Source organism: Podarcis melisellensis (genome assembly GCF_964234715.1).
Source record: "Podarcis melisellensis genome assembly, chromosome: 6".
In the NCBI taxonomy this organism is placed as follows: domain Eukaryota; kingdom Metazoa; phylum Chordata; class Lepidosauria; order Squamata; family Lacertidae; genus Podarcis; species Podarcis melisellensis.
Genome location: NC_138538.1, coordinates 45,827,262 through 45,847,535, shown reverse-complemented (window position 1 = coordinate 45,847,535; position 20,274 = coordinate 45,827,262). Strand labels below are relative to the sequence as shown.

At 46.0% G+C, this 20,274-nt stretch overlaps 1 protein-coding gene across 3 annotated transcripts in view; it reads right to left on the bottom strand.

Annotated features, from left to right (window-relative positions):
- Positions 1-18,536, bottom strand: part of FGD2 (FYVE, RhoGEF and PH domain containing 2) — a 28,475-nt gene extending 9,939 nt beyond the window's left edge. Inside the window, exons 1-8 of one of the 3 annotated variants that reach the window (XM_081914500.1) lie at positions 18,067-18,536; positions 10,562-10,883; positions 8,503-8,583; positions 7,861-8,009; positions 6,617-6,773; positions 5,528-5,666; positions 4,487-4,545; positions 4,236-4,382 (exon numbers count right to left, since the gene is read on the bottom strand). In XM_081914500.1, the coding sequence (XP_081770626.1) occupies positions 4,236-4,382; positions 4,487-4,545; positions 5,528-5,666; positions 6,617-6,773; positions 7,861-8,009; positions 8,503-8,583; positions 10,562-10,883; positions 18,067-18,131 (1,119 nt within the window). In that variant the 5' untranslated portion in view covers positions 18,132-18,536. Of the gene's footprint in view, positions 1-4,235; positions 4,383-4,486; positions 4,546-5,527; positions 5,667-6,616; positions 6,774-7,860; positions 8,010-8,502; positions 8,584-10,561; positions 10,884-11,795; positions 11,971-14,478; positions 14,550-18,066 lie in introns of those variants that run through there. The other 2 variants (XM_081914501.1, XM_081914502.1) reach the window with 2 other exon arrangements.
- Between the last annotated feature and the right edge of the window lie 1,738 nt (positions 18,537-20,274).

Sequence of the window (20,274 nt, the reverse complement as noted above, 5' to 3'; positions counted from 1 at the left end):
AAAGCAAGGAGCAAGTAAAAGCCAACGCCTGGCTGCCACCGTCGGGGCACAGCAGCCAGGCCAAAGAGCAATGAAAGTGCCCATGCCAGAACCTCCCAGACCTGCTTTAGTGATAGAGGTGTTACTAGAACTGCCAAACGGACACCCACTAAAGGTCAAGGCGCTTTTGGATTCAGGCAGCTCCTGTAATTTCATGAGTAAGGAGTTTGCAGCTGAGCACCAGATACAGACCATCCCTTTAAGTAACCCCTTGCAGGTGACTACGATTGACGGCAGAGAGCTGTTGGGGGGAGAAGTTAGCCAACAGACTGTCCCGATGATAATGAGAGTGGCAAGGCACACCGAACAGATAGCGTTTAATGTGGCCATCCTGGGATGAGCTGGCTGGCGCTACACGATCCGCTAGTGGGCTGGCATCAGAGGGTGGTCTCCTTTGGGTCAGCGCATTGCCTAGAACACTGCAAGGAGGGGAAGGTCTCGGGAGGAGACAGAGTCACCCTAGCGGGGATGGAAGTGATGGGCAAAGGGAAGGTGCCCCCGCAATACGCAGATCTGAGCAACGTATTCAGCGAAAGGGAAGCAGACAAACTGCCACCGCATAGACCCTTTGACTGTCAAATCAACCTACTCCCAGGGGCCCAACTCCCAGTAGGCAAGCTGTACGCCATGTCAGACAGGGAGATGCAGGAGCTGAGGGAGTTCATTGACAAAAACTTGAAGCGAGGTTTCATCAGAGAGTCCCGAGCGGTGGGGGGCAGCCCAGTGTTTTTTGTGGACAAAAAGAACACAGACAAACCGAGACTGGTGTGTGACTTTAGGGGCCTCAATGCAGTGTCGGAGCCCCTGGCTTTCCCTATGCCCCGAATTGACGACATTTTGACCAGAGTAAGGAAGGGAAAGATTTTTACAAAACTGGACCTGCGGGGGGCGTACAATCTGATACGCATAAGGAAGGGAGATGAATGGAAGACCACCATGTTTACCCCTTTGGGAGCCTTTGAATACCTCGTTATGCCCTTCGGTCTACAAGGGGGCTCCGCCTGTTTTCAAGCTTTTATAAACCACGTTCTGGGACCTTTGCTCTACAAGAACTGTGTGGCCTTTTTAGACGACGTGTTGGTGTATTCGGAAGATGAGGAACAGCATGTGAGGGACGTTCGAGAAGTGTTGGGCAGGCTGCAAGCCAACCAGCTGTGGGTGAAACTGGAGAAGTGCCAGTTTCATACCAAGGAGGTGGAATTCCTGGGGTACCGCTTGTCAGACAAGGGATTGGCCATGGATCCAGGCAAGGTTCAAGCGGTACTGGAATGGAAGACACCGAAGACCAAGAAGGACGTGCAAAGATTCTTGGGGTTTGGGAACTTTTATCGGAAGTTCATCAAGAACTTTGCCCACTTGACGGCGCCCATCACCGACTGCCTCAGCAGCAAGAAGAAATTTGTTTGGACGGTGGAGGCGGATCGAGCCTTTGAAGAACTGAAAAGGGCTTTCGCCTCGGAAGAACAACTTCTGCATGTGGATTTACAAAAACCCATGAGAGTGGAAACAGATGCATCCGACCGGGCTATAGGGGCGGTCCTTCTTCAACCGGGGAGGAGTGCGTCGGAGTGGAGACCGTGTGCATTCTTCTCGCGGAAACTGAATAAGTCCGAGAGGAATTACACGGTGTATGACAGGGAACTACTTGCCATTCACGAAGCATTCCGGAGGTGGAGACATTTATTAATTGGGGCACAACACAAGGTGCAAGTGTGCACCGACCACAAAAATTTAGAGTATTGGAGAACAGCTCGAGTGCTCAACCAACGACAAGTGAGATGGGCACAGGAATTCTCCAAATTTAACTTTGAGATTTGTTATGTGCCAGGCCCAGAAAACGTCAGGGCGGATGCGCTCTCACGCAAACCAGAATATTGGGAAGGGGAGGAGGTGATCGAAGAGAGACATGTCATCCCGGAGGACCGCTGGGTGTGTGGGGCGGCGCTGGTGGGGCAACGGGAACTGGTGGAGGAAACGGAAAATGATGAATATGCCCAGGATAAGCTCAGAGGTCTCAGGGGGGAGGGCGAGAGCCCCGGAGGTTTTGAGGAAAGAAATGGGGCATTGTATTACAAAGGGGCACTGTATATACCCGAAGGTGAATTGAGGGGGAGAGTACTCAAGCAGTTGCATGATAGCCCCACGGCGGGACATTTTGGGCAACACAAAACCATGTGGTTGGTTACCAGGGAATTTTGGTGGCCTAAGGTGAGGGAAGATGTAAGGGAGTATGTAAGAGGGTGTGACCAATGTCAGCGAGCCAAAGGGGAAAGAAGGGCGCCGGCAGGGTTATTAGAACCTTTACCCACACCAGAACGGCCTTGGGAAGCGATATCAATAGATTTTATGACGGATCTGCCAAGGTCCAAGGGGAAAACAGCCATCATGGTAGTAGTAGACCTGTTAACTAAGATGTGCCATTTTGTAGCATGCTCACATGCAGTCACAGCGGAAGAAACGGCGAAGTTGTTTGTGGAACATATCTTTAGGTTGCACGGGGCTCCCTCGAGGGTGATCTCAGATCGAGGCAAACAATTTACTTCCAGGTTCTGGAGGAAGCTCATGAGCTTGCTACACGTGGAAGTTAATTTTTCAACTGCCCGGCACCCTGAAACCAACGGGCAGGCGGAAAGGGCAAATGGCATTCTTCAACAATATCTTAGGTGTTATGTCAATGACAGAGAGAACGATTGGGTCGAAAAGTTGGCGTTGGCAGAATTTGCCTACAATAATGCGGAGAATGTGTCCACAGGGATGAGTCCCTTTTTGGCTAATTACGGGTGTCACCCCAGGGCATTTCCAGGGGAAGGAGGGGAGAGATGGAGCGTTCCAGCGGCTGAACATTTTGTAGAAGAGATGGAAGCCATCCATCAGCAGCTCCAGCTCAACTTAGAAAGGGCCAAGGCACAATATAAGAAGCAGGCAGACAAGAACAGAAGGGAAGGTGAAACCATAAGGGTGGGGGATCAAGTGTGGTTGTCAACCCAAGGGTTGCCGTTCAAAGGGGGTTGTAAGAAACTGAGACCCAGAAGATTGGGACCCTTTGAGGTGATTCAGCAGGTCAACCCGGTAGCTTTCAAACTCCGATTACCCAACCACATGAAATTGCACCCAGTGTTCCACAGGTCGTTACTGTCACCATACAGGGGGGGACGTGAAGGGGAGCACGTCAGGGGACCAGCCTTGGAAGAGAGGGAACGCCGCAACCATGTAGCGGAAATCCTCGATTCCAGGTGGAAGGGTAATCAGGTGGAGTATTTGGTGGCGTGGGAAGGGGAACCGGAGTCAGAAAACACCTGGGTAAGTGCAGAGGAAGTCAATGACGAGGTTTTAACAGAAACGTTCCACCAAAGGTTCCCGAGGAAACCTCAGCCTATAGCAAGGTTTAGGAGGGAGTATTTCGGCACCACCGATGAGGAAGAGGAAATGGAAGGGTTCACGGAGTCGGAGTTGGAAGATGGAGTGGACTCTGATGACGAAGAGTACCTAGAGAGTAGGAACAGCAACAAGTGGAAGGAAGTGTTCGCGACGTCGGAAGATGAGGGAGGTTCTTTCAGGGGTTTTACCTCCTCACCGCCAGTAGGAGAGGAGACGGGAGGGGGTGAAGGGGGCCCTGGAGGGGAGGTGGATGTCAGGGAACTGACATCTAAAGCGCCGCAGGTGCAAAGGCTCCCTGAGGTTGAGAGAGCAGTAGCAGCGGAAGAGGGAACCAGTAGAGGGCGAGCAAGAACTCCAAGGGAAAGTGAGTCGGAGGGATGGCTCAGAGACGCTTCAAGCGAAACCAGTGGGGAGGTCTCAGGACCTCCTATAGGGACACCCACACCTCGACGGAAACTGTCACGCCGAGAGGCCAGACGACGTGTTTCCGTTAAGGAGCTTTTATGTTGGAAACGTTTCCGAAAGCAGCCACTTTCGGATTCTACTAGTGATTGACGCAGCCATGCTGGAGGGGCTCCGTCACAGGCAGAGGTTTGAAAACCTGATCAAACTCTGAGGGACTTGCATTTTACGCACAAGCAGCTCATCGTCCCATCACACTTGCATATCTTTCCAAACTCCTAAATATTTCTTTCTTTCTTTCTTTTATCCAAACAGCAGCACAACTGCTCTGAGTTGTGCAAAAGAACACAGATGCCCAAGAGTGATGTATTGCTATCTTCCCTTCCCACCATCCCCCAACCTGATTAATCTCTTACCAAGAACAGGTATTTCTCTGTTGTGTTGTTGTGCCGGAATGAGATTTTCTGAATGGGTCCCTCTTTTATCAGCTCATTGGAAGGGTCCACGATGTCGTCTTCAAGCCCCAGCCTGTGATACACCTCCCAAAGGTTCTGGAGTCGTTCCTGCAGGACCATCAGTATTAAGATGAACAAGACAGGTACCAAACAGCTCCGTTGCAAAGGTCTCTGGCTGCAAGGAGTCACTCGCATGAGGTCAGTGCACTCACCATTTCTGCAATGGCAGCATTGGAGTGTTTGGCTGCAGTGAAAATCATTTCCAGGGCTTCTGCAAAAACACCAGAGAAACATTAAACTCTCAGGGCTCTCTCACACAACCCATTTACACATCTGTATTCCTTGCTATGGCAGCACTGGAGGGGCACTCTGTGCGACTTTGAGTATTTCCCCTTGTGCCCACAGCCCCCATGATAAAATTACATTGGTGCCATGGACTGGTATTTTAATATGTGCTAAGAATAAATCTAAGGGACGTGGGTGGTGCTGTGGGTAAAACCTCAATGCCTAGGACTTGCCAATCGTATGGTCGGTGGTTCGAATCCCTGCGGCGGGGTGAGCTCCCGTCTTTCAGTCCCAGCTCCTGCCCACCTAACAGTTCGAAAGCACCCCTAAGTGCAAGTAGATAAATAGGTACCGCTTTACAGCGGGAAGGTAAACGACGTTTACGTGTGCTGCGCTGGTGCTGGCTCGCCAGAGCAGCTTCATCACGTTCGCCACGTGACCCGGAAGTGTCTCCAGACAGTGCTGGCCCCCGGCCTCTTAAGCGAGATGAGCGCACAACCCCAGAGTCAGTCACGACTGGCCCGTATGGGCAGGGGTACCTTTACCTTTACCTTATGCATATGTACATTTAAATTTAATAAAAAAGATATAGATGAACCAGGATCATATTTAGGAGGTGCAGGGAGTTTTCAAAACAATGACGTCAGTGACACATTACTGGACCTTCTGTCTCTGTAGTTCTTAAAGCAACAGAAGTCCAGACCTGAATGGAATGCATGCAGTAAGCTCATTCCCCAATCTCCAACACTTTCCCAAGGTTCTAGCAGTTGCATGGCACTGAGCAGGAGAAAGGAGGCACAAGCCTAGCAGGGGAATTTCAAATCAACCCTGGTATGAAAGCCTTAGAATCGCTCAACTAGCAGGTACATGTGTGTCACGGCTAAAGGACAGTCTCCTCCAAGAAAACAACTCCTCTGTCAACTTCCTTCTTTGCCCACATCACAGAACGGACCGAATGGAGCTCTTACTCTGTGCATCCTCCCTGTCCGGTGCCTCTGGAGGTAGTTTTCGTATGTAATCCTTCAGAAGGAGTTCATATCTAGGGATTCTCTGTACTGGCTCCAGCATATGATGCTGCAAGGTTAAGTTGGCTGAGATCTCCCGTCTCTGCTCAGGATAGTAACAATAGCAGAAAGAGAAAGCAGAAGGCATCATAGACATGAGTGTATAAACATTAAACTACAGATACTTGGCTGGCCTCACCACTTCACAAACCAAGATGACCATCTACCACAACCTTCACCAACACGGTGCTCTCCAAATGTTTTGGACTACACCTCCCATCAGCCCCTGGGCTGGTTGAGGCTGATGGGAGTCGTAAGCCAAACATCTGGAGGGTACCAGCTGGGTGAAGGCTTATCTATCATGTCTTGGTGGTGTAACAGATGGAAGAAATTTCATGCTTTGGTTCAAGTCTTTCTACAGCACAGCGATGGAATGTTTGAGGTCCTCTGGAAGCAAGAAATTCCCAGCCACTGCAGCAGAAGGAGTCCAGTGTCTCAGGAAGAACGTGAGACATGGGACCAACGCAATCTTTTGAGACCTGGGGTAGAGGGCCCACCAAGAAGCACAGAAAGAACTATAGAGCCTATTATCCCAGCTGAGAGAAGCTGGCTAAAGATTGGTGTAGAAGACATTAGTCACCAGGCTAGGCAAAATGGGTGAAGAAAGGCTAGTCTGGATGGAGAAGTGGGTGTCCTTCCAGTATTTTCTCAAGGAGAAGAAAATGTGTTCCCTGTTCTTGTCAGAGTCTGCTAAAAACATTTTTCTTATATGTATATGCTTAATAAAAATTTAAAATAAAATAAAATAAAATAATAATAATAAAAACATTTTTGTTCAGGTGAGCCTGCCTAGATATGTAGAATTTTGACATGTGTTTTTATCAGTGTTTCTCTCTGGCTTATCATTGATTTTAATTATGTTTTGAAGGTTTCAATTTTTTTTTAATTGAGAATGACGCTCTTTCATTATTTTTGTAAACCACTTCATTGTGTTCCCCCACCCGAAACAAGCAGTATAAACATTTTATGAAAGAATAGCAAAATAATTTTCACCTGAATGCTTGCGATGAGTTCCTGGAATGGCAAGGACTTTTCGGACCACGTGGTGATCAGCTCGACTGCCTTGTCAAAGTTCTTCACGTATTCGCTATACATCTTCAGGAAAGGGGCTACCTTCTGGATGATGTCCCCAATCCTGGGATTGGAATCCCTGCAGGCAGAAGCCCAGAGAACAGGTGTACTATTGACATCTCTAGAAAGGCAGCCAAAATGGTCCAGGGAAGATGCTTTGGGAAATGCCTGTCTGCCTCTATCCCGGTCTCATTTGCAATGCCCAAGCATCGCTGGCACTGGTTTGTGACACTTGCAGGAGTCCCTGCTGGATGCTGCCCAGCTTCTACACAGTTTTAACAATACATCACAGCACAAGCAATGCTGGCTGTCTCTGTTTATTAACGTCTTCAGTAAAAAAGAAAAAAGCTAGGAAGTGAAATGATTGTCCTCATACGTCCTCCCATCACAGGAAGACAAACAGATACATGCGAGAAGTATTGCTGATTTAGTTCTTATTTATCTAAGATATTTCTGCATTGCCCTTCATCATATAATTGCAAGTCTTTGTTCTATAAAGGCAAATGTTTGCCAAAGTGCCCTTTGCAGACAAAGGAAGTATGTAATATCTATTGTTTCACACCAAGATTAGTCCTTTGTCAGATGGCACAACCTATAAAGGTAAAGGGACCCCTGACCATTAGATCCAGTCGTGGCCGACTCTGGGGTTGTGGCACTCATCTCGCTTTATTGGCCGAGGGAGCCGGCGTACAGCTTCCGGGTCATGTGGCCAGCATGACTAAGCCACTTCCGGCGAACCAGAGCAGCACACAGAAACACCGTTTACCTTCCCGCTGAAGTGGTACCTATTTATCTACTTGCACTTTGATGTGCTTTCAAACTGCTAGGTTGGCAGGAGCAGGGACCAAGCAAAAGGAGTTCACCCCGTCGCGGGGATTCAAACCGCCAACCTTCTGATCGGCAAGTCCTAGGCTCTGTGGTTTAACCCACAGCGCCACCCGTGTCCCTTATAAAACCTATAATAGAGATCTATTTCATGGTGGGACAAAGAATTAAGGTTTTAACTCCAAGTGACCCTTCCACAGACCTCTTGTACGGTATCTTTTCAGATTCTAGACTTCAAATAATACAACAGTTGGTTTCAGTTGCGTAAACCTTCACCCCACCACTCTCACTTCCCTTTCCAGGAATGCAATGGGGAAAGGGGTATGGCTGCCACAACTCACCAGTTTTCCATACGTTTCTGCAGCTCTGGCAAGAAAAACTGAGCATGGAACTGGTAAATGGATGAGATGTTGGAGAATATCATTTTCACTACCTCTTCTGGGAATGTTCTTCCACTCCTGGCTTCCTTCAGCAGCTCTGAGAAAAACACCTGGAACCCAGGGATGGACAAAGCTGTCAGTTTTGGGTTTTCTCAGTTGCTCGTTTTCCCAGCCTTAAGTTCAGTCATCTACATTTCTGCATCAGCTTGTGATTTATTCATTTATTTTGCAAATTCACCAGCTTTTCCATGCACTTTTACTTTAGCATGCACAATTTTTCAAAGTGAACTTTCCCTTCACCTGTCCCTCTAGAGCAGAGGTTCCCAAACTTATTTGGTTTACCACCCCCATTTCAGGAAACAAAAACACCATTACCTAGCACGCCCCTGTCAAGTAAACTACAGGCAATCCTCATTTTGCACTGGGGTTACATTCTGGACCCCCTGCATGCATCAGCGTGTAAAGCAGTCTGCCTAGCCCCCATTCCACCCTTTCAGTGATGTTTTAGGGATACATCCGGATTCGGTGACGACCGGTGTGTGCATGCGCAATCATGTGTCAATCAGAAGCTCATAAATCTGTTGTCGCCTGTAACAAACCTACCTGATCCAGAAGATGAAGGCGGCTGACATAGGCCTGCTCTGTTTGCAGGAGCTCCAATGCTATTTTTTTCTCTTCTGGCTCCTGTGTGTATAAAGAGAAACTGTTTGATCATGGGGAGGATTAAGCATGAGCCCAGTGGAGTAGACCCTGCTCTCCTGTCAGTGGGGGCACTGCAGATTAGTAGGGCTGGGTTCTCTAACTAAGGCTGTGTTTGTGTGTGTACACAATTATGCATATTCATAGGAACATAGAAAGCTGCCTCATACAGGGTCCTGCCATTGGTCTATCTAGGTCAGTACTGTTTACAGTGACAGCCAGTGGCTCTCCAGGATGTGAGATAAGGGACATTTTCAGTCCAATCTGGAAATGCCAAGGACCGAAACTGGGACCTTCTGCATGCACAGCAAGTCCTTTATCACTGAGTGATGGTCCTGTTTGTTTGTTTTATTTGTTCATCTTTAGGTTTTACTGAATTTTTTTCCTCATTTTTCATGAGATGAGTCAGGATTTCCTCTTTCTTTCTTTCTTTCTTTCTTTCTTTCTTTCTTTCTCTCTCTCTCTTTCTTTCTTTCTTTCTTTCTTTCTTTCTTTTTTTGAAGCTATTTTTCTGTATCAGAAAACCTCTCATTACCACTTTACTCACGTCCCATACTATATCCAGTTTAAAATTTACAGCATGTACCACCTTAAAAGAGAATATAATGATAATGATGTACCAATGGTACTTAACACCTGTTAAATTGGCAAAAATGTATAGGATGAGTATGCTGGAAATGTAAAGAGAAGGATGGAGATTTTTACCACATGTGGTGGACATGTGAGAAAATAAAACTATTCTGGGAATTGATTTATAACAAATTGAAAAAGATGTTCAAATATACTTTCCCAAAAAAGCAGGAAGCTTTTTTGCTAGGCTTGATGGGAGAGAAAATAGAAAAAGCAGACCAAAGGTTATTTATGTACGCTACAACTGCTGCTAGAACTTTGTTAGCCCCAAAATGGAAAGTACAGGAATTACCAACAGTGGAGGAGTGGCAGATGAGAATGGTGGATTACGCGGAACTAGCAAAACTGACCTGCAGGATCTGAAACCAGGAGGAAACAAAATTCCAAAGAGATTGGAGTAAATTTATGGATTACATAAATAATAACTGTAGAAACCTGAAGACTGAAATAAATCTTACGACGTGGACTGGATAAAACAAGAAACAGCGGAAAGGAGACTGAAAAAAGAAAACCTGTTAAAGGGAGGGAGGGAAGTCAGTGCTCGGCAGAGTGTTGTGTAAGGAAGTGGGCAGATGATTGTTGAATATTGCTGTATTTGTTTGAAATGAAAAACCAATAAAAAGCATTAAAAAAGAAAAACAGGTGCAGGAGGAGGGAAAGATAAGTCAGGCAGGTGTAGAGTTGAGGGTGTGTCCACCCCCAGGGGTGGAGGTGTCTTCGGCCTCCTCAATATCTGCTGGCAGGGGGCCGAGACCCCTCAATATTGAGAGGGCAGAGGAGGCCAGCATGGTTCAGTGGCTAGCTCCTCCTGAGCTTAAGAGAGGAATTGTGCCGTGCTGGGCTCTGAGATCAGCCTTCTCCTGACGATGCAATATCATGCATGCACTGCATTCATGACGCCTCACACACACGATGCATGACGCCCCCCTCCCCAATCTTGGGCGCAATACGGCACCTCTGGCTGCCACACCTCCTCCTCCTGCCCCCACCTCTCGTGCTCCACTCTCTCCCAGGACCAGAAGAGGACTGGAGCAGAAGGAGCAGAAAATGGTTTTGCGTAGACAAAGTCTGCACCTGCTTGGGAAGATGCATCAACTTAGGTTGTGGGTGGGGCCTCTCCGTTGCTGCAACTGCCTCGTTGGGCGCACACCTAGGAACAGCGGAGAGGGGTTGGACTGATAGACATGCCATTTCCTAAGTCTACTTTTGATAATAAAGAGATAATTCCTCACTCTAGACATTCCTTGCCTGACAATTGCCCAGAACATTGGCCCTACTCTACGTGATCTGTAACAACAACAACAACAACAATAGTAATCTGGTAGTTAATGACCTGGTTTCTGCTGCTGCTGGAGTCTGTCCTGAGGCTTGCCTGGAAGTCTGCATCTTGTGGAATCCTCCAGTTGCCTGCACTGATCTTGCCACGGAAAGAGCTGAGACACTTGACTGGGAGCCCTCTGGGAGCCTCTCGTGGCTCCATCGCTGATTCTGCACGGCAGGGCATTTGGCTGTGCTGTACAGGCATTTGCTTAGCTTCACTCATAGCTCTTCTGCTAGTCGCAGGTGGAAGCAGGTAGGACACCATGAGATTCGGTGCTCTCAAGCAGGGCCCAGACTGAGGAAGGATCTGCTCCTTGCTGGGACTCGGGCAAGCTCTGGCCTCAGAAAAGACAAGCAGTTTTAGAATGACATTATTCAGCCCACTTCTGCAAAACACAGTGCACAGCCAAGCAGTCTGTATGGTGAGATCCAAAGCAAAAACAAAACATTCAGAGGCAACATGGGGACCAAACCATCAATATTTGCACCTCTCTGAGTTTTACAGTGCTGTTCTCCAGCCTTGCAATGGAAGCACCCACTAAGGTGCAGGAAACGTTCATGTCACTGAACATAACATTCAAAATCACACTATAGTAGGAGAAATGTAAATATTAGGGGAAATACACTGTGTTAAAATGTACGTGGGAGGCAAAATTGCCTTTCAAAAAGGAGAAATTAACACTGAAATGCTGGTGAGTTCTCATGAGGACTTTTTTGTCAAAACGTGGGGAACTGAACTTTAGTTTGGAAAAATGAGAAACTGAAACAAACTAGGATTGACAGTTTTTACCCACATCTAAATACAGGCAGCTGTATTGTGACTGCCTATTTCCTCCTTCCCACCTAACCAGTAGCTGGGGTTGGGGGTGGGTTAATTTACATCCAGAAAACAGAACTAAAATAAAAGATTAAGCAAAGAACAACAACAACCAGGAGATCAGATCTCTAGCCTCCCACATCCACATCATGATCTGTTTGGGCCTTGGGGAACAGGGACTTCTGAGACAGCAACAAAAGCTCTCCATCCTTAGTTACACAACAGCATCCACAACTGTAGCTGAATAACTAAGATTGCAAGTCACGCAATCAAAGATATTAATTGTATGAGTTTGAGTTGATTCATTGATTAATGCACTGATTGCAAACATTTTTAATGCTGTCTTTGGGGTGGTTTTTGGTGGGGGGTTTTGGATAATGCATGCATGTGTCACTGCAGGCATCAACTTAGAAGAGGCATACTATCGTACCTGAGAGAAAAAGAGAAATGCATGCTATCTGCAGAGTTTTTCTTTCTTAAATAATGGGTGAGATCTGCCTACCAGTGGAACAGGCTTACTCTTGTGCAAACAGGCCGTTCCTTTCCTCTCCTTCTCCTGCAGCTGAAATGCACTCACAAAATTTGCTTCAGATGGTTGGGGAATGCATCAGAACAGATTTTTAGGGCAGCAAGCTGCAGGCAGGAGGTCAGAAAGAGGACATCCCACAACATAAGCAGAAGTCCGCCCATGTGACATTGGATTTCAGCATTTATTTTCAAAAATCTGCACCCAGTTAATCTAGGGCATATTTTTTTGGTACCTACAAAAATATTTAACAGTGCAACCCTACACCAGAAAGTAAGCCCTGTTGAATTCACTTTCACAGGTAAGTGGGTAATAGGACTGCAGCCTAAATCACTAATCAGTTGATAAACATTGCAACCCTGTAAATAACACAATAGGCATGGATGCATAATGCATGCACAAAAGCTTTGCACCCATTGTATGAAGACCATCATGCCTACATATGTGAACAGTGTACCACTGGACACCAATACATTGGCCCATGAGAAGCTTAAAAAAAACCAAACAGTTTGCCTGTCTTCTCTTTCATAGAACTGCTTGTGCCTCTTGTAGACCAAAACATCATATGAAAGCTATGTACCTGCACATTAAGGGTCATGATGTAGTGCTTAGAGCTGTGTTTCTCAAACTTGGGTCTCCAGCTGTTGTTGGACTACAACTCCCATCACCCCGACCACTGGTCCTACTGGCTAGGGATGATGGGAGTTGTAGTCCAGCAACAGCTGGAAACCCAAGCTTTGGAAACACCAGGAGTGCCAGACAAGGACTTGGGAGCCCAGGGTTCAAACCTCCACACAGCCATGAAGCTCACTGGGTGACTTTGGGCCAGTCACTGCCTCTCCGCCTAACCTACCTCACAGGGTTGTTGTGTGGAGTAAATGGAGAGGGAGGGAACCACACATGCAACCCGAAGCTGCTTGGAGAAAAAGTTGGGCTATAAATCAAATAAATAAACAATCCCGAGAACTGTAATTTACCCCTCACAGAGCTATTTGCCAAGGCCCTTAAAAACTACAATTCCCAGGATTCTTGCAACGGGGAGGGGATGTGCTTTAAAATGTATGATACACAAGGGCTGAGGAAGTCTTTTTCACATTTACATTGAGAGTAGCTACTGAAGGCTACATCCTCTTTTCTGTTCCACAATCAGCTGTCATAACTATCCTTAAGCTTCCTCATGTATCCAAAAGTCAGCTTTTATTTCCTCTTCCGAAGCAAAGTTTTGCCTTTCCAAAACAAGCCACAGCTCAAGATTGAAACCAGAGGCAGCAGTCTTGCTAAAGGGACAACACCCTCTGGGCTGACATAGGGAATGGGCAAGTTAAGGGAAGGAGCTGGTAGAGTGTTTGCATGTTCCCCACCCAGAGACCACAGCACATGTCGTGGGGCCAGAGAAGAAGGCAGATTCTGCCCGCTGCCCTCAGCCTTCTGCCATCACACATTCAGCAGAAAGCCTGAAATGAGCCTTTGCAGGGCTATGGGTTTGTTGCATGGTAGGAACTCTGCACCATTAGGGTGGCAGCTTGCCTGAAGGGCCTACGTGCCTTTACAGCTGTCATTGCACAGAGGCGCTTTTTGGAATTTCTCCCCTGAATGTGGAAGGTCAGGGAGTGAGGCCAATGGGCAAAAGCCACCCTTCCCTCTGCACATCCCATAGAAGCATGGAGAAGATCTGAAAAGGGCAATAGTTGCCAGGAGATGACAACAGCGCTAAAAGCAGATATGCTGCAGGTGTAATATATCATGGCAATTTAATTTCAGGGTGTATACTCAAGAATATGGATCCAAGAGATTTTAGAGGCACTTCTCAAGGCAAGATGCCTGGCAACCTAGAGTGGTTGCTGACGGAGAAGTATGTGTGCTTGAATATAAAAGAAGCATAGGTACATATTAAATAACTGAGGGAATAAGCTCCTCTTTTCTAGTCTACTGTCTATGGAAATATGGGCTTCTTTAAGGTATAAGCTTCCTTCAGTTTCCCCTTGATAGCTCAGTTGATGGAGCATGAGGTACTTAATTTGAGGGTGACATTGGGCAAAAGATTCCTGCATTGCAACAGGTTGGACTAGATGGATCCTGTGGTCCCTTCTAGCACTACAATTCTATGATTCACTTGTGATTGAATGAAGTTTGTGCTTAGGAGGTTTTTTACACTTTGAAGAAAATATCACAGTAATATCACACACATACATTAAAAAAGGTAGTCCTCTTCCCACTGGCATATTCCAATTTGCTTAGGGCCTATAAAAACACCACAGGAATTGTTAAGTTGTGGGTGAACATATCAGACGACACAGCGATTCTTCAACAGCTCTTGTTTATTCACAGGCCAGAACAAAACTGAACTGAAGGGCTCAGCCAGCCTTAGAGCTCCACTACAACACAACAGTAACCACTTTCTGTAACTATCCAATCACTGAACGTCACTTTCAATCCCTTATTTGCATATGTGGACCTGAGTGAAAACTATCTACAGTATCCTCCTGATGGCCCAGGGTGAAAACTTCAGTACATAACAGGAATATTCTCTCTCCCCGCCGCCATCAGCACCTTGTCTCAGAGAAACTTCTCCTGTTGTTCAGTTTACCTTGGAAGAAAGAAGCTCCCAGGCAAATGCAGCTCCGGAGCTTTTGACCATTTCATCTTGGGAGTTTCAAGGGTTCTACTTTACAAATTCAGCCCTTAAGTGTTCCACCAGGTTAAGCGCTTAGAAAATGAAGGTGACAGTCAAACTGTAGGGTGGGACTGGTATAATGAAGCCAAAGAACTGGAAGCAAGAGAGGCAGTGGGTATGTCACGTCCAAGAAAGCAGAGAAGCCTGCTGGAAGCACCAAAGCCAATCAAGACCATCCACAAACAATTCTGCTTCTGTTCCAGCTTTTGACTGCTCCTTTGTGAGAATATAGTCTCCTCGTTCTGCGTATACAGTGGTACCTTGGGTTACATACGCTTCAGGTTACAGACTCCACAAGCCCAGAAATAGTGCTTCAGGTTAAGAACTTTGCTTCAGGATAAGAACAGAAATCGTGCTCTGGTGGCGCGGCGGCAGCAGGAGGCCCCATTAGCTAAAGTGGTGCTTCAGGTTAAGAACAGTTTCAGGTTAAGAACGGACCTCCAGAACGAATTAAGTACTTAACCCGAGGTACCACTGTACGAAGAAACAGGAACAGCAGCTTCACAGTGTGCTAAGGAAGTACAGTAACAAACACAGTGAAGCATAATTTCCCCTGTTTCATTTGACACATGAGGAGAGGGAGACATGGAAGGGAAGGAAGCATTGCACTGAGATCAGGCAACAAAACAGTGGCAGGAGAGCAGGGCTGCCCTTTTGCCAAGTCAGGCCATTGGTCCATCTAGCTCAGTGTTGCTGACACTGACTGGAAGCCGCTCTCCAGCATTTCAGGCAGGAGTTCTTCCCAGTCCTACCTGAAGATGCCAAGGACTGAACCTGGAATCTCTGCAAGCAAAGCATATGCCATACCACTGAGCCTTCCCACTTCCTACAACTGTAAGCTATGTGAAGCCAGGAAGATGGAAAGGAGGCTCAACGAATCAGGGTGTGACTCCCATCCACTCTCAGGACTATTTCACAAGGGGCATTCACATATGCTTTTGTTTCGTAGTCCTTTGCATGGTGTGTGTGTGTGTGTGTGTGTGTGTGTGTGTATTCTCATATTTGCATGATGAAATCATGCCACTTTGCAATGTAATTCTAATGCTGAGGTATAATAGAAAAGAAGGATGCCAACTTTAAAAAAAAGTGCAAAGCCACATCTGGATTTAGGGTGCTGCAAAAAGACAACCAGATGGCAGTCTTCATAAAATCCAAATCCATTAAAATATAAATCAGGCTGATATCTTTTCATGTGACACATAGCACAGAGTCCAGCCACTGGATTTATCAGCAGGAGAAGGGATGCGGCATTTCAAGGGTTTACGTGGAAATCCCTTCCTTCTCTGAGCCATTGCAGAGTGCCAGGGCCCTTGAGAGCAATGGGGTCAAATCCCCCTGCAGTTTTCTGTTGGTTCTTAATTTGTTTTGGTTTTACTAGAAAATGCCCCTTCTTCATTTTGTACAAACCTGTGCTCCAATTTCCCTATTTAGCACTGAAATATCATGTTAGCAATGGATGAATGTATAGCAGAACTGTCAGAGTGCAGGAAAACTTGGCAAATGGGGGGGCATTTTTGGATCAGGCTACCCCTCTGGATACCCAGGGAACAGCTGCAGCCAAAAATGTGCACCCATTTAATCAGTAGATCAGAGTTATCTACAGTGAGACATGCAATGGTTACTGTGTAATATGTTCTGCATGCAGCTGCCTTTGAAGGGCCTCTGGAAACTTCAGGTTGGTGCAGAAGGCAGGAGCAAAGGTGCTCCCAGAAACACTGGTGTGTGGACATATTGCTCCCCTTTCGGAATAGCTGTGCTGGTTGCCAATACATGTCCAGGTTAAATCTGAAGTGCTGCTTGTCACATCTGAAACCCTCCATGGCTTGAGCCCAGGGTACCTTCACCCACAACATCCTGCACAGACAAGCTCATAGAATTCCATTTAGGTGAGTGTCTGAGCTGGCAAAGAAGACAGGGAGCACCAAGGTTTCCTGGCAGAGGAAATGGCTTTGCTCACTTTGTGGCCAGCACTGAAGCACACTGGGCTACGGAAGGAGAGCGCTCCTCCGCAGCTTACAGTAAACTTGTATTACTTATGAGAAAATAAAGAGTAACACCCGCCCACATTGATTTCTGCTTCTTACGGGCAAAGCTTCCACACTTCAGCAACATGTCAGAATTATGCATGGATTGCAACACTATCTAGAACAGTTTAAATGACCCTTTAAAACAGGGATGGGGAACCTGTTGCCCTCCAGATATTGTTGGATTCAGTCATCCCCAGCCAGCATGCCCAATGGTCAGAGACAATGGGGGGGGACCAAAGAATAGAATAGGATCAGGTTAGCCATATTGATTTGTATGCTGTTGGTGGATTATTGTCATTGTCTTGTTGGGCTGTGTATGTGATAAAGGGGAGCCATACCGGGGTGAAGGTGTCTTCTTCTGTTTGTCCCCGTGTCAGTTTCAGTTTATTAGTTAATTTTTCCAGTAGGGCACGAAAACAAAGATCACCACAGCCAATCACAAAAAACAATCACACCCTAGGCCAACCCCAAACTCTCTCACCACCAAAAGAACACAAGTGAACAACACAAACAACGCTGACACCAAACTCTACATACATTAAGCATAATAGAAACACAACCACCTGACCCCACCCCCCCATCCATCTTCCCTCCCTCCATCCCCTTTCTTTTTCCTTTTTTTTCTTCTCCCCCTAATGCCTCAACAAATGAAACGGATTTGTAAAAATGTTACATGGGGGGGGGGGGAATAAGAGGCATTACACTTCTGTAAAACAAGAAAATCCTAAATAAAATATTTTTTAAAAAAGAATAGAATAGGAGACTATTGAATCAGGCCAACAGCCCACCTAGTCCAGCATCCTGATTTCACAAATGTAGCCAAACAAGCTAGCCACCCCATTATTTATTTATTATTATCTATTAGGAATATTTTTTAAACAGCTAAGCATCACAACAACGGCGTAGTAGTAGTATACAAAAATGAAACAGCTAAAACAGATTTTACAAATAAAAAGAAGAAAAAGATGCTGCTCCACCAGTAAACGGATCCTCCTGGGACAGCCTGTTAAAACTAAAAAGTTTTTAGCATCTCACACAATACTGCTTTTTACCCTGAAGTCCACAAAGTCTGAATTTTCTTCTTAGCCCTAGATGATTGCCTCTGTGGGACACGGCAAAGGCAAAGCTGCTTGTATGACTGCAAATTCCTCATTACACTTCCCAGTATGGTGTGTGGCTGCAGACCACATTCCCAGGTGACAATTTGGATTGGCACTGATGTCTCTGGGAGTGACTCTGAATGAGCTTTGCAGTGTCCATGACTCAGGCACATTCTCTGCCAGAGGCAGGAATCGGGGGAATTTAGCAATTTGGTTGCCAAAGAATTATCAGAATTAAATAAACAGCAAAATCATAGGGTTTTTTTTTACCATGCTACTTGAAACGGTCCTTACACAATTTCTGCTCTTTAAAAAACTGATCTGTCTTATAACATCTCCAGGGGTGCAGGGGAGTGAGAGAAGAATTATTGTACCTGAGTTTCTCAAATGCATCCACAAGGTTAACCACAGAGGTGGCTGAATAGCTCTGCTCCTCCATCGTACTGAGACCTGTCAGTCTGAAACTGGACTTGCTGTTCTGAAGTAATGGTCAAAGCAGGACCCACACTGAGGATGCACTGTGATTTTTTCACAGCTCAGTCTTTCTGTTGCTTGAGGTATTTCTGAATAATTTCTTTTGAACCACTGGGCAGAATATTCAAATTACTGAACAGTTTGCAAGCAAACTGGTGCCTTCAGTGGTATGTAGGGGGGAAACCCTTCTGGTTTACCATAAACAGAAAAAAAATATGAGGAAGTACTGAAAAGCAGAACACTGGCAGAAAATGAGCAAGATTTACAAGGTTATGCAGGGAATGTAAGCTTCTTATTAAGTATATGATTTTATTTTTTAAGGAAATGCATCGGAAGTGGTCTTTTCATTTAATTCTGGCTCTGCCTTGACTCTTGTCTTGACTCCTTCTTTGTAGGTCTTTAAGCAGAGGTTTGACAACCATATGTCAGGAGTGCTCTGATGGCATTTCCTGCTTGGCAGGGGGTTGGACTTGATGGCCCTTGTGGTCTCTTCCAACTCTATGATTCTATGATTCTTATTTCGGTCATGCACTGTATCTAATATTTTCTGCTGCAATACAACTTCAACTTGCAATTCCCACCTCTCACCATCAGCAATGCAAGAAAGAAATTACAATTATTTGTGACAGAATAACTAATTACATATGTAGAATGTAAGATTTTCAGGATTTTGCTCCTTATCTCTTGTAGTCCAAAACATTTGAGGAAGGCTGCTCTAGTCTAGAAAGTATTTTCACAATATCCTGTGCTTGACAAATTTGAACGCCAGGGGGCTCCATACAGCTACTCCAGCATGTACAATATTAGGCAATTCCCAGCTATAGACAATACTGTACATATATAAATTGGCAATTCAATTGCCTACTCTACAGACAGAACTTCCTGGTTACGTCTGACACCACTTGGAGAGGAATTCTCAGAGGACTAAAAGTAGCAACTGCTCAGAGGAGACAATTGGAAAATTCAGGACTACAGTATTATAGTTTTACCTAACACACTAGAGAAGACAGGTTTTCATACTCCTTCTCGCTCAGATCTTCCTATGTGAGGAAAACTTGAGATTTTTATTTTTTATTTAAATCTGGAAAAGGGCTCTGCCAATGTTTTTTGCACCAGGACAGGAGGGGAGAAGTAAACTGTCAAATATTATTTCCCCATATTGCGGCTATAAGAAGGCATGCTGAGGTAGACAATAGTTTACAACAATCCTGCAATGTAGACCAGTATCACATCCATTTCTGCAGACTGAAGCAGAGTGGCAACTCTTGCATGTCCAGTTAGCAATCAGTAGGAATGAGATGGAGTTAGGTGGCAAGTGATCTCCAAGTTCCCTGCAATTTAGCCCCACACATTCTCCCCATATTGCAGATTGCCATAAACCACTGTTTATTATCATGGGTGCGGCCAGAATTTTTGTTAGGGAGAAGGCTTTCATTGGGAGGGGGACAGAACCTCAAATTTGTATTGATTTTTATATTGATTGGGGGAGGGGGAAAGCTGCCCCCACCCATGTTTATTATGATCTCCAAATGAGGGTGAGATGTATAGATATACTGGCTTAACAGCAATTCCATTAAAAAGATTTTAAGAAACTGTCCTGTTTTCAGGCTTTACTGATGAAATAAATACAGCTGCTAGTACAAATTTGTGGTACAAGCGCACTTGGAAGACTGTAAATTTATGGTCAGCGCACCTTACGAGGGACACTGAAGAGCTTGAAAAGGTTCAGAAGAGTAGTATGCTTCTGAATATCAATTGCTGGAAACTGGAGGAAGGAAGAGCGCTCAGATCCCACTTACAGGCCTCCCATGTGCATCTGGTTGGCCACAGTGAAAACAGGGTGCTGCACTAGATGGGCCATTCGCCCAGATCCAGCAAGGCTCTTCTTCAGTAGGGCTGTGTTGTTGACACATGAGCATAGCAAATCTGCGCCCCACAACACCACACGACCCCGGCCACTGTGTCTGCACAGTCCTGACTCCACCACCACCCTGTCCCAACCCCACCACGATCCAGATGAGCTTCTGCAATGTTGATGTTAGGAGGGTGGCTCTGCTGCCCCAGGTGGGTTGCTACTGAGAAGCAGTAGGTCTCTCTCACTTGGTACA